This window comes from Thermobia domestica, chromosome 9, assembly GCF_964235325.1.
Source record: "Thermobia domestica chromosome 9, izTheDome1.hap1.1, whole genome shotgun sequence".
NCBI classification, from domain to species: domain Eukaryota; kingdom Metazoa; phylum Arthropoda; class Insecta; order Zygentoma; family Lepismatidae; genus Thermobia; species Thermobia domestica.
Window position 1 is genome coordinate 85,803,168 of NC_137462.1, and position 14,565 is coordinate 85,817,732.

Consider the following 14,565-nt stretch of genomic DNA (forward strand, 5'->3'; position numbering starts at 1 on the left):
CATTGAACCTCTTTCAAGAAACAAAGTCTCTGAAGTCTTTATCACGATTTCGGTACAATTCATAAGATGTACCGGGTGCAAGTAAGTTGTTTTCACTGAGACGTGAGCCTAGAAGTTGTGCTGCGTCTTTCTAGAGTCCCAAGTCTTTCACCAAATTATTTAGTTCTGCTTGATTAAGAGGTTTCGGGTTGCTATCACTACCACCTACGGAAACGTCAGAATCCTACTTTCAAAACTTACATCCGGTTCAGAAACTTCATATGTATCCATGGATGTTATTGGAGAGGGGATTGGAAGCCCTGGACCATGAGGTACAGGTCTAATCGCTGATTCTAAGTTCGGACAAACGATTTTGTTCATTTTTTTCTTGTTGAATCCCATTACGTTGGTCATACAGAAGTAACAGTCATCCACATGGTTTTTCTGCACACACCATACCATAGGAATAGCAAAATTTAAAGTTTTCAATTTACCTGCACTCCACTTCCGTAATTGCTCCACGCATGTATGACACACGATGTGTAGAGCAAACGACTTGTCCTGATCTCCGAGCTTCATTCCAAAATAAGCAAAATATGCTTTTCGAACAAATGCCGATATTTGTCGGAGTCTTGAACTTATCACGAAAACTCCACACATGCAACAAAACGTATGCAATGCTTTTTCGATAATTTCTGCATTTCTTCCGGCAACACGTTAATCCGGTTGCTATAGAACTTCCGTAGATTCTGTTTCAAAAAAAATGACTCGTAGTTTTTCGTTTTGTTTTGAACTAACTAAACATTATTCAGAGAACTCCGCAGAGACAAAAGCAAATGATATTTTGACTGTTCTAGGTCTAAGGTACACGTTGCGTGCAATAAAATTTCCCAGGTTAGTTCTCGCATCTTCTGACGGGTCGTTAAACATTCATGCTTTCTTGCATTCTATGATTTGATTTAATTTTGAATTAAGCGACCCTTTTAGCAGCGAGACTACATGAGACGTGGAGTTATAGCTTAAACTGGAATCCGAATCACATGAGCACCCGCCGGGAATCGAACCCGGCTCTCGCGCGTGCTATGGTTTGTCAGCATGGTATACGACACCCTTTCTTTCGATCAGTTCAAGTATTTTCATTTGAATTCTTAGGTGTACTCAAACTAGTTTTTCACAGTACAGTCACTCACATAACTACCTGGGCGCCTGACTGTTATAATTCCATTACTTGGGGCCCAGGTCATTTGCAGTTGTGAGAACGCCCAGATAGATGCAACCCAACTTACACGTAACTTTTCTCTGCACTGACAGCAGTTGGTAGCCCTGAACCAGGTGTTTATGCAGGTAAAATGCAAAGTAGGTGACTATCGAAACAGTTCTCCATTCTCTATGGTTCGGATAGTGTTTTCCAAAGAACGCCATATATTAATCTCAATATTGCTGTGTATGTAATGTATTATTTTTTATATACTGTATGTTTAGAAAAATAAAAATACTGATCACGCATGAATCAGTAAATGCTTGAAAGTAGCTAAAAATATCAAATCTAGAACAACTGCAGGATACAAGTTTTTAAATGATTGCCTCCATTGAGAGACCTTCTCTAATTTTCCTAATTCCAACAACTTTTTCTTTCTGGAGGAGAGAAGATCTTGCTTGTCACACTGAGTATATTGAAATTGGAATTGAAACATTTGAAAACGTTTCAACCTGACCGGGATTCGAACCCGGGTCCGCAGAATAGAAGTCCAATACCCCAACCACTTACCTAAAGCGTTACCTCATCTTTCAACTAAACTATTACCTATCTAATTCGTGATCAGAGCATCAATGTAACTGTGTACTACCAGCAGTTGAGCCGTTTTCAAGAAAAACTCAAAACTCTAAAGCCATCACTTCTGAATTGCAAAGGACCACTCTATTCCTCATGTGGCTAGGATGACCCGGGTCACCATTCTATGTCTTGGGTGGGAAACACTTGTATCCGCCATACTCCCCGGACATTGCACCGTCCGATTATCACCTTTTCAATTCCTTGGACAGTCATCTTAGAGGACGCCAGTTCAAATCCCTAGTAGAGGTGCAAAATGCTACTTGATACTTGATACTGGCTTAAGGCTGAGCCCTGATATAATCCAACCTTATGTTGTGATTTTATATAATTGTCTTGATATATTTCCTGCTGTAAGAAATTTTAGTTGTACTCTAAAACATGCTATTTCCTGTGTTAGTATATTTCTCCACCGATGTCATATCGATTTCGTCTGTGTTTCTCACTCATGAGAGTAAATAATCATTTTTCCTGCTTTGTGTATACCAAGCATTAACATTTCAGTTAAAACAATAATAATATGCAGAAGTTGGGAAATAATACGCTACAAAATAAAACATAATTATTAAATTCAAGCCATTAATTTTATTTTACTTTCGAATTAAATTTCAAGGTGAATTTCACATTTCTACATCATTTTCAATTTTTTAATGTGCTATTTTTGCATTTTAGAGGAGTCCTTTCATTTGGAGGGTTTTAATACCAGCAAGAGCACTGGTAAATCCAGCGTTGTAGTCGCAAGCAACTTCATTATGGACGTAGTCGGTTCTGACATCAGTATAAGCATCGTTCTCATCTGGACCACCTACCAAAGCACCATACAGAGTATGGGGATTTGGATTAGGGCTGTTCAAAGCACCATCACAAGATGCTGGTGGGTCAGGGCAAGATCTGTAAATAAAAGTTCTGAAGTTAATTCACGCATAACATAATATTTCATAATCCTCAATATTCTTTGAAAGTGTAATCCTACCTTACCTCATCTACCTTACCTCTTCTCTCCAAGTCTTCGGCTCGCTGTACACTATTGTTTAAAATCGTGCTAAAATAAGAGCTCTAATTGTTTATTTTTATTTTAAATAACTTTATTTACCAACTAACTTACGGTTAGACAAGTATCATATTAATACTCAGAACTAAATATTATTACGGTCCTTGTCTTATTAATAAACATCAAAAGAAGTTGATGTATGTCATCGCTATTCATTTTGAATATAATTAAATTAAAACAACACAGTTTAAGTAGCAATGTTACAGTAAATATACACAATTACTGTATTAATGCTCAAACCTACATATATGGTTACGGCTGTTGTCCTAGTTTGAAATAATCAAAATGGAACAATGCAGTTGTAATTAAATCGTCACCATAGTTTTCAATATACAAATTTCCTGTACACTAGCGACATCTATTGCCGCCAGGATGACAGGTAGTGTACTTAACAACAACTATTGGCATGCCTGTTAACTATTATTAATTGCCGTGACTCACTGACAAGTTTTTATTTTATAATAAGGAATAGGCTACGCAGAATTTCATTGATGAAATGTTCTATTTTAAGTTTAGGAACAAATTGTGACAGATATTTAGGTAGTATACGAGACTATATAAAGATAATATCTAGGTATAAGCCACAAGAGCCAAACAAGTTTCGTTAGCTACTATTTTAGAAATTGGCGTTATTTTTCGCATCTGTTTCAGTATTCAGTTAGTGACAGATGGACAGTGAACATCTTAGGCATCCTAATTTGAAGGTATATATATTATTCAAATTCTTTTTTGAACACTACAGCAATTAATAGAAGTACAACGCATAGATAAGTTTGTGAATATACATTTTTTTGGTGATTTATAAATTACGTATATTTTATTTCCAAATGGGGCAATTATCAGCTAAAACGACGACTCAATAATGATAGATATCAAATTAACCAAATAGTTACAGGAATTAAATAAAATTAGGTTATTTAACCTTTTTGACATTGAGAAATTGTTCCTATAAATCTAAATTTCAAATATCTCGTGTTATACACACAGGACAAATAACACATTTTGGACTGATAACGAATTTTGTGAATGAAATGCATAAAGGTGAACTGTAGCCTACACATCCATTAATAGGACAGCCTCTTTCCGAGGAATGGAATTGACACACCATTTGATTCAATAATAGTATCAAGATTTATCTAGATACTATTGAATGAAATGTTTTGTTGATTCAATACAAGTTAGCATGAAACTGAAGACGAAGCTAGAAAAAGCTTGTTATTCAGAATATAATAGTTCGTCCGTTAAACATTGTTTGATATATATTTTTGTTAACTATCTATTTGTTGAATATTTTAGACAGTGCAGGCACAACGAACTAATACTTTACATCAAAGCAACAGTCTAAGTATCAGTATTGGCAGAATGCTTCTCTGCTCAATCCAAGCTTAACTTCAGACTTGGTGTTCAACATACGTATTTCCAAACGGACTACTACACTTAATATTTTGCTTCTGTTATACTTACGCTCCTCTGTGATGTTCATGTGAGGGAGGATTCACGCCATATCCAACGACGAAACTCCTACCAGTGCTTCCCAAAGCATAATCAATTTGCTGTTTGGCAAAGGTTCTGTAGTCTGCGGCGTTGTCAATTCCAGCGTTAGCGGCCTATTTCACAAGAGGAGAATGTAATATTATTAATTTTAAGCTTCTATGAAAAAAAAACAATATAGTTTATGACATCACAATTAAGTAAATAAAAACATATTCATGAACAATACTCTATTTTCCGGAACTTACTGAATACTTTAGATTTATTACTTGAAAAGTCTTTCTGATAAATAGAGTGTGTTTCGGTTTCTTTGAAATGAACTGACATTTTAATGATGGATTTTATGCTTATTTCTTTTTCGAGTCTAGTTATCTGTTGTTTTGTTTGTTAAAATAAATTATCATTGTTTATCACTCAAATTTCATTATTAAATATAACAAAATGTGTATATGTAACAATATACATAATTAAATGTAACAAAACATACTGTAACAAAATGTAATTTTGATGAAGAAGGGACCATTGAAATAGATTTGAAAAACAAACCATTAAAATTTCAGACTATTTCAAAGAAAACAGAAAAAAAGATTCTCCATATAAATGAAAGTAATAAAAACAAAGATGGCGGAACCAGGCATGTACAGTACAAGATACTCAACACCTTTTAATGTTTGCAGTGTTGAAAGATTTAAGACTTGAAGTCAAGTTATGGTGCTGAAGGCTTAAACATCAAACTAGGCAAGAATGAAGGTATATTAAAATATTAACTAGACTGATAAGTAGAATTTTGTATGCTTATTAGAAAATTATTCATTCAAGTTTAATATAATTCCTTTGCATCTGTAATATTTTTTAGAAAAGTGAAAAAATGTACATAACTATTTTGAACTCTTTAGTATAAGTAGAACTCATTCTCTCACCTCAAGGCAGATCAGAGCAATATTGGAAGCTACACGAAGAGTTCCCCATTGGCTGATGTAAATCATTCCTTTAGGAGTCTTCTGTTGTTCGTACACCATGTGATCGCAGAAATCTTTAATTTGGTTTACATACACATCCTTGTTGGTTACTTGTGCCAATAATACCTGAAATTACAAATAAAAAACACACTTTCTTTTCATGCTGAAATCTACAAACTTTCATAGATTTTTAACAAAAATTAAAAGTCATTGTCTTCATAGAAGTAAGCTTGGCATACTCTAAAATAGCTGTTTTCTTCATGTTGGTGTTTGCGGACCGACAGAAGATAAACATGAAAACAGAAGAAAAATAAAAATTATTTTGGAGTGTTTATTTCTCTTTCTACTAACATTTTATAAGATATATATTCAAAGTCGTAATGAAGCAAACGGCGACCTTGGCAAAAATATTTCTTCGCACGGGTCTCTAGTTATCATTTTCTTCCTTTCTTAAAGATACATTAATATCAATACAGAAAGACAAGAGAAACCATTCAAATGAAGATTTTAGTCAATTTCGGGGAGGAAGAATTTCCCTCTCCCCAGCTACTGAGGATTGTGTGCAAGGGAAGTTTTGGTGTTTTAACCCCTCCTTAAGCAAAATATACGAAAGTAAATATTCATCATATTAAAATATGTATTTAAACACTTAAAATAATATAAACTTGGGAACTTGAACCCATCCCTTGACGAACTTTTGCGTACACCACTGATTTCTACTTATCGTGATTATTCTTATGTATTACTCCTTTGTCTAAATTGGTTTTAGTTTCTATACTAGAAAAATCCTTCCCACGGTACTAAAACCAACGCGGGATTGCCATAAACTCATACAGGATCACTCGGATCGGAACTGAAAACGAGATATTCGTTCAAATATCCGGAATACTCGTGGAAATGACATTTTCTTTTAAGCGGATTGATATTTAAAGAAATGAATGGGTGAATACTTTCAATACAATTAAACTATACACTTTTTCTGAGCACCAGTATCATCAACATATGCTCACAGAATGGAGGCTCAGGAGAAAATAATTTCGGGATTTCCATAATTACCATCCTTATATGAGTGGCGTGTCCTGCGCTCACCTTAGCCGTCATAATCTAACATATCTTACAATATCTGCTGACTCATTATGTACTGTGGAATTCCATGTTATGTAATTTCCTTATCCACCTATTTATTAATCTTTTTTGGCATCAAATATCTTTTGTCAAATCTTTGTTTTCGAACACATTTAGCTTATGTTTATCACGTTGTGTCAATGAGCAACTCCCGGATGGGCAACACTAACCCCCTTACAGGTCTTCCGTTTCAAATTTCCGGTATTTCAGTTTTGAATGTAAAAGTTTGTAGATAGTAGCATGCATTTGCTGCATCAATGTGCTTTCCATATCTTTGCTAACGTAATTACTATTTGTTACGTTGTTGCGAACAAAGCTTAAGTTACCTAACTTACTCTTCAATTAATATACCTATGTTCTCAAAAGTAAAATTTCTCTAAATAATGTTACACTTTTTTTCTATTGATAGAATTACTTTAAAAGTATTATTACAGATTAGTATTCAAGTTGTCTCCCACACACAAAAATAAAAAATCTGAAAAATCTGTATTAACGACGTCATTCATACCTGTGCTCCTGCAAGTTTGTTGTCCCAACCAAAATCATAGGCTCTGTAACCGAGGTTGAACTGTTGGTACAAACTCTCGGCTGTGTCCAAATAGGTTTGGTCATTGGTGGCCTTGTATAACCATACGGCACCCCACACAAGCTCGTCCTGGTAGCTACCGGAACTAAAAAGGAAAATAACCATATAGATAAAAGTTTGTTCAACTTAATGTGAAGCAGCCAAATATAATATAATTCAACTTAATGTGAATAAATAAAATATTCATTTATTAGATTGATACGAATGAAATGTCCGCCCCTGATGCCAAAGCAATAATAATAATAATAATAATAATAATAATAATAATAATAATAATAATAATAATAATAATAATAATAATAATAATAATAATAATAATAATAATAAAAAGAATCATTAGTATTTATTCATAGTGCACTTTCATAAGACTCTATTCAACAACGTACTGTTTCCTGCATGTCTGGGTACTCCGGTCTGTTTGCTGGCTGCTACCTAGGGCGAAAACATTTAGGGGCGGAATGGCAAGCTTTTTTTTGTGCGGTTTATCAACATTAGTCAAAACATATGTGTGTCAGCGCCCTACATTTAAGATGAGGAAGTTAATGAAAAAGTGTGTTCACAGAAGATCGGTTACTGCTCATTTATATGGAGCGGGAGAACATCTATCTGGCCACAGTACGTTTCCGTGTTCCCACTGTTCAGTCTATGGTTAAAGAAGATCTGAATTATATGAATATCCAGACTCCGGATGCTTGCAGAAATGTCACTGACCTAAAGTTTCTATATAAGATAGTCAATGGAAGCTTAAGGTCTGAAGCTCTACTTCAAAAATTATCCCTTCACATTCCTACCCGTATATCAAATACCATGGGCGCCGAAGAAAATTTTCTAGGACTCATCTCCCTTGTTGCTATATTAAGTTTGGTATTTTTTTTATTTGTATTTAGAAAATCTTAGGAAATTTAAGTTGTTTTCGTGAGCCATGGGGAGGGGGGCACCCTGTCCCCAAATTCGGGCGCCCATGTCAAATACTCACCTCTTCCATCCTAGACTGTCGATTATTCAAGGGTCCTTTTCCACAGAGCACAAATTCATATAATCAAATAACAACTGACGTGGTTATATTTTAAGCTACTAATCTTTTGACAGAATAATTACACAAATTCAAAATAATTAAAAATGAACTAAGAAACTTTATTTTTGCTTTGTCTTTTTACTGTTATTTTATTTTTTCTATTGTTAATGCATATTTATTATGCTTCCTTGTATAAATGGCACTCGTTATGCTGTATCTAAGTATCAGAGTATCTGTTGAAATAAATAAATGAAATAAAAAATAAACCTGACGGTCTTAGTGAAAGAGTTTGCAAGTATGAAAGCAAGAAAAGTACCGTTAAGGTTATAAATGCCGTTGCTCAATTTATCTCAAACAGTGAGTGAGAGACTTAAGTAAATATTAAAATGTAGTATCCCAACATCACGAACTTTATGTTGTTTTTTTACACTGGTGCAAACAGAACTGATTTTTCAGTGATATTTGTAGAATGTAGATAAATCTACTCCAATCAAAAATTATATGTAAGTATAAACCTTCTATTACTAGTTTAGACTAATTATTAACGTAAAAATTGTTCAAAACACAAAGCTGTTTATAGTATACCTCTTAACTTTTGATTTACTTAAGAGGCAAAAATTAAATTTTTGGACACATTGTACGTTTTCCATGGAACCTTTTCAGAAAGAATTACAACCATCTTTTGTTTCATATTTACAATGGACATCGACATCTTTTACATTACAATAAAACTTTAATTTCCTGTTGCCTGTGGTTATATTAGTAAAATTTCATTCCAAATGCCACAGCAATATTTTTTTTAATAAGTGGCTTATAGATTACTTATTAATACTATAGAGAGAGGCATTGGGAGTTAGTTTTATTTTATTTAATGTTTAAACAAATGGTAACAATGTAATGGTGTGGTGAAAATGTCAGGGTGACAAGGATTCACTAAATATGTTTTTAAAAGTTCAAAAAGTTCAGGATCGTAAAGTATTACGATGTTAACAGTTGACTTATAATTTACTGGTTTTTTTTTTAAAGGTGCAAACATTTTCTTCGAATAATTATTTTGAAATCAAAAAGAGCTTTTGTTAGAAACTGTTATACTAATTACAGAACAGTTTGAGAGAGAAACGTTTTGACGAGGAATTGCAATAGATGAGAAAGAGACATGAACAGATGATAATGATGATTCATAAATACGTGTATTTGTTACTTGAAACGACAATCACTTATTGATGGTAGATAATGACGTTTATACTTAATAATGATGGAATTGATTTAATGATTTGTCAATCATTTTACTGTGTTGTGAAGTAACTGTGCAAAGTCGATTAAGAAGCCTAAAACTGGAAAAGTACCATCGTTCAAATATTTTGTTACATTTAAGTTCATAAATAAATATCGATTACTCTGATTCAAAATGACATACTTGAAAGTGAAATCTTTATAAAATATGATCTGTACATACAAATTCTTTGTTAGGTGTAAATACGAACCCATAGAAGCCGCCAGCAGCACCCATAGATTGAGAGTAAATTCCTCTGTAGTTGTAGGCGAAGTCATACAATTGCTTGGCGTGATCCAACAGAGTTGCAGAGTAACTGGCGTTCACGTTCTGGAAGGCGATAGAAGAAGCGGCAAGAGCAGCAGCTGTTTCACCAGCGAGGTCGGATCCTAAATAATGTCAATTCACATTAGTTCTTTTCTTCCCACAGGTTTTTGCATAGGGTTAAGAAAATTTAAATGACCTTTTGATTATCTCCAATCGGTTATATTATCTAGTTTCTCTTTTGTTAACTAATACATCGTAGTTATTATATTATAAACATAAATAGATCTCAAAGTTTAGTTGATGATTATTATTTTAAAAAAATGAGAGGTACAATCTGAAGAGAAGATCTGGGTAAACACACAATGTTAATTCTTTTTAAAAATGGGATTTTACTATTTAAATATCGTCACTATATTCTCACTCCAGTGTTCAAAATAACTAATTCTATATCTGAGTTCTTTATAAATTGCTGAGGACGAATTATAGCTTTCAATAGTTTTCAGCAAATGAAATAGTTTCTTAAAAAGAAGGAAAGATTGTGTTCAAATATCTTACCTGGAGCATTCTCATCAATCTTGTAGGCTGGTCTAGGCATGGTCATGTCTTCTGGTCTTCCCCAGAAAGCATGGTCAGCACCGCCATCACCAACTTGACCATAGAAGGTAGTAGGAGCTACATGGGCCTTAATGAAATAGTCAGTTCCCCATTTAAGGGCAGCCAAACCATATTCCAATTGACCTGCAAAATTTCAGTTCAGTCCATATACAATTCAGGGACAATGTGAAACGGTTTCTAAAGATTAATTGAGGTATTTTGGTTGCTCACTTTTCAGACAATTAAAATTTTAATTTCGGAAAAGAGATCCTATCAATTCTCATGAATTAACCAATCGAAGTTTAACAATATATTATCAAAGATCAAAATAATGTCTAAAATATTGCAATTTGATGTTCGAAATCTATGTATGAATATGGTGGCACAATCATACTACATTTTAATGTCGTGGATTATTCAACAAATATATTTTTTAAAACACACTTACCTGCATCTTCATAGGCTGCTTGGTTGTTGATAATACCCCAGGCAAGAACAGTCACTGTATATGCCATTGGAAAACCAAACTTCACGTGATCACCAGCTAAAAATATACGTAACATAGTTATTTAAAAAATCGCAAAATTACAAATAACCAAAATACGAAAATAATCAATGGAAATAATTTTCACAAGTATGATGGGGATGTAGAATAAAATCAACGAATTATAATCTTACAAATATGTCGTATCATTCAAGAACGTCTTTAATACTATAACTTCAAATTATTTAAATAAAAACTCAAATTAATTGCTGAAATTGAATAATTGAAACGTAACTTAATTAATATTTTTCTTTATAATACCCACTTGGAAAGAGTTTCTTTCTTGTATTTGATCTTAAATCCACATTTGCAGAGGAAATGACAATATTTTAATTCATTCATTTATTTGTTAGAATTTAACACGTTTTGTCAGTACATCATTGTGATTTAATCTCATTTCCTGTAGTTTAGGCCCTGAAAAGGGACGTTAAACGCGAATTAATAAGTGAGTTAACGAAAACATATGCGCCATTTAAGTATTTTACTGCTAATATTTGAAGAATGTTATCAAAACTATGTATTTGTGTTTTAAAATAACATTAAAAATTCATGCTATAATTTTACTTTATGGCCAAATAATTTTGAGTATCCGAAACGAACCATCGAAATATCCTCCAGTGAGGTCTTCTCCATTCTCTCCCTTGTCACCAAGAGCAGCATCTCCTCTCCAAGGAATCCTGTTGTCTGGAGGGAGTTTTCCTGATCTCTCAGCCTCATAGAACAGATAAGATAAACCTAACACCTCGCCATAGTCGTATTGCGCAGCTGAAATAATAAAAATAAACCACTTAAATACCACACAATTTTAAGTAAAGATATTGAAATAAAGTTCTGTGCTTCAGCATGAACAAAGTTAACATTGAAAATAAATTAGTTCAATACAGTGTTATTTAAAACAGGAGGTTTCAAAGCCGAAGAAATATGCTTTTGATCTCATCTTTCTCAATGAATTCAATATGTCTCTTAACATTAATATAAGCGTATAGTTTTACAGCAAAAAATAAGAGCAGTTAATTCAGGTAACTCCAACCCTAACTATATTTGTTATTGTTATTTGTTTAAAGCTTGATCACTTTTATTCAGAGATAATTTAGCATGCAGGGATTACAAAAGACAAAATGTACTTAGGCCCTATGTTTCTTTCGTATGAAAAATTATCTGGGAACAAGACAAATATGGTAAAATTATAGTGTATATGTCTTGGTACTTTCTTGCTCTTCTTTCTTTGAGTTTAACATCCCATGTTTATACACCGAGGCAAAGACAAACGGTGATTGATTATGAGATAGAGAATTCCGGCAATGGTGAATAACGGAAGTGGGAGGAAACGGGAGAATTCCGAGAAAACCCAAGCATAGTGTTTGTCTACCAAAAAGCCCATTTAGTGGGAACTGATATCAAACCAGGGACTAGACAACCAAAGGGGAGCGCTGAACTACTGAGCTACCGCGGCAGTTGATACTCTCTTGGTTTTCAAATTAGTTTGTAAAATTTTATTACGTTGAGAAGTCAGTAATTTACGTTCCTTTTTTACTTTCAAGTGACAATAGAAGAAAAAAATATAGCAATTGTGAATGAAATCAATTTCGGGTTTTCAACGAATTTACATATTTAATGGTCCATACATGCCGAAAGTTTTCCGAATACTCCTTATAATTGTGCTCGTATTTCGCAAATAAACATTTCAGTAATGTAGTAGATAACATGATATAGTTTAAGAAGTTACAGCGAGAAAGTTTAGTGGGACGGCACGTACCTGTTATTTTATTAGTGCGAATAGAAAGTGTCCCTTCTGGCGTATAGCCATGGTTCAGTCTTTTAACTGTTCCCGTATCTCAAGTGACTTTCCCATAAGAAAGATTTAACGCAGACACCGAAGTGTAATCCACAGCGTAAGAGTTGTGCCGAATTTAAGGGAATTATGTGGAAACATTGGTCCCCAAATTTCCCTCAATAACTTCCCTTCCAAAGACCACTTCCATGTGCTGCATACCATTGAAAAAGACCATAACGTCACTGTTCAAATGCCCTATACGTACCTCTCCAGAAGAACTACAAGGTGAGCATTAAACAACAGAAGGTCAAAAATGATTGACAACATGTAGCTCTCAAACCGTTGAGAATAGGGCACATGGTTATATGAACTTCCTTTTCTTAGAAGTACTCGTGCTACCATTTCCCCAAAGTATTACCACTTCTTCCCGGGACACCTGGTATACTTGAGCCTGACAAAAATATCAATCAGGTGATAAAACACCGGCCAGCTAGCACTCTACTTCAAACAGTAATTTCAGATGTTGTGGAAATCAACCTGTTAATCTGATTTTTGTTTAATATATTACATTAAAAATTTTAAATAGGTTTTATAGCTTTAATATATGTGCTTCTAAAACTTTATTTTTTTATTTTTATTATTTATTTATTTATTTATTTTTGGCAGAGGTACATAACACGACAAAATTAAATGTATTTCTAGTAATGTTTTTCTGTGTCTCTAATTTTAATCAATGCTTACTGCTAATTAAAGAGATAACATTGATTCTTACCTGCAAAACGACCTGCAGCCAGGAGGAATAAACAGAGCAGTGTTGGTTTCCACATGATGATCCAAGACAACATCAACGGTAGTGCCATCGGGCTTTATATACAGAACGAAATCCTGCATCAGTATCTGGCAGTTGACGAAACAAAAGCAGAAAAACACACACACAGATAATTATGTGAACAATAATCCATGTGCGGCAATAAGAAAGATAGAATGGAGTTCGTTTTCGTTTTTCATATACATAATACTTCTACTGCTTTTTAAGTATAAATGAATTATTTTATTTGATACACCTCGTTAGAACTCTTTTTAATAAAGCTCTTGTTAATGTTTCCTGATTAGTAATTTTGTTTCTGTTATGTACTTAACTACAATTGGCTCATTTTCCACTATTTACTCTCGTTCTCAATAACATGTATCTACAAAGTCGCAAATAAGTAGATTGAATATACAGTACTGTGCTGTACTGATATATGTCGTAACTACTGCAATGAAGCACTATAGTCATATGAACTGACTTAATATCTAAATATGATTGTGTAAATTATCTTGTAGTATTATTTAGGTAACAAATTAAAAGATGTTGTACGCCTAAAACGGTATTTTTCCTTTTAAAAACACATCGTGTTCGTGGCTTTTCTCGCAGTAGACAATAAAATATCAAGAACAACTTGATAGATAACCATGAATTTGGCCATGGTGTAGAGCAGCGTTTCCCAACCGGTGTGCCGTGGCACACTGGTGTGCCGTGAATGGGCCGCTGTTGTGCCGCGAGGAATCGAAACAAAATTATTAATTTTATAGCAATCAAATTGCAAAATGTAGGGAAAAATGTATATTTGTACTTCACATTACTATGAACCTCTACTATGAATCTACAATTTTAAGTTTCATACCGGGTTACTGTTCTGTACATTTCGAATGTTGAAAAAAAAGTGGTTATCATTGCTATGACCATTATTGCTTCTTTATTGTTGCAGACTTTTTCGTAACTTGAAAATTTAAAATATCATTCAATCCTTTCGACAAATTACCTACATTTGTATTTTAAAAGTAAGAGAGATTTGTTTGTTCGTTCGTTATTTAGTGATTTTCCTTCTTAGTAAAAGGTTGGATACAGTTTTTAAAAAGAAAGCGTATTTTTAAAAAACCGAGTCCAATTTTTCATTGCAATTGTTTTCTATTTTTAAATTAGAATGAAAAATAAGCATAATGATTTACCACGGGGAAAAACCAGTGATAGAGCTTTCTTCTCTGTGAGGAGATCAATAATAACAGAAAAAATACCACCGTGTTTCATACTTA

General features: G+C 33.5%; 1 protein-coding gene across 1 annotated transcript; it reads right to left on the reverse strand.

Annotated features, from left to right (window-relative positions):
- Positions 1–2,435: 2,435 nt before the first annotated feature.
- LOC145694812 (endoglucanase E-4-like) lies at positions 2,436–13,431 on the reverse strand. The gene is made up of 9 exons (XM_081771463.1): positions 13,262–13,431; positions 11,316–11,480; positions 10,620–10,715; positions 10,133–10,315; positions 9,522–9,699; positions 6,945–7,107; positions 5,273–5,437; positions 4,326–4,468; positions 2,436–2,701 (listed from the first exon to the last, which is right to left on the reverse strand). Exons 1-9 carry the CDS (start codon positions 13,347–13,349, stop codon positions 2,479–2,481), a joined length of 1,404 nt encoding a protein of 467 aa, XP_081627589.1. The 5' UTR covers positions 13,350–13,431; the 3' UTR covers positions 2,436–2,478.
- Between the last annotated feature and the right edge of the window lie 1,134 nt (positions 13,432–14,565).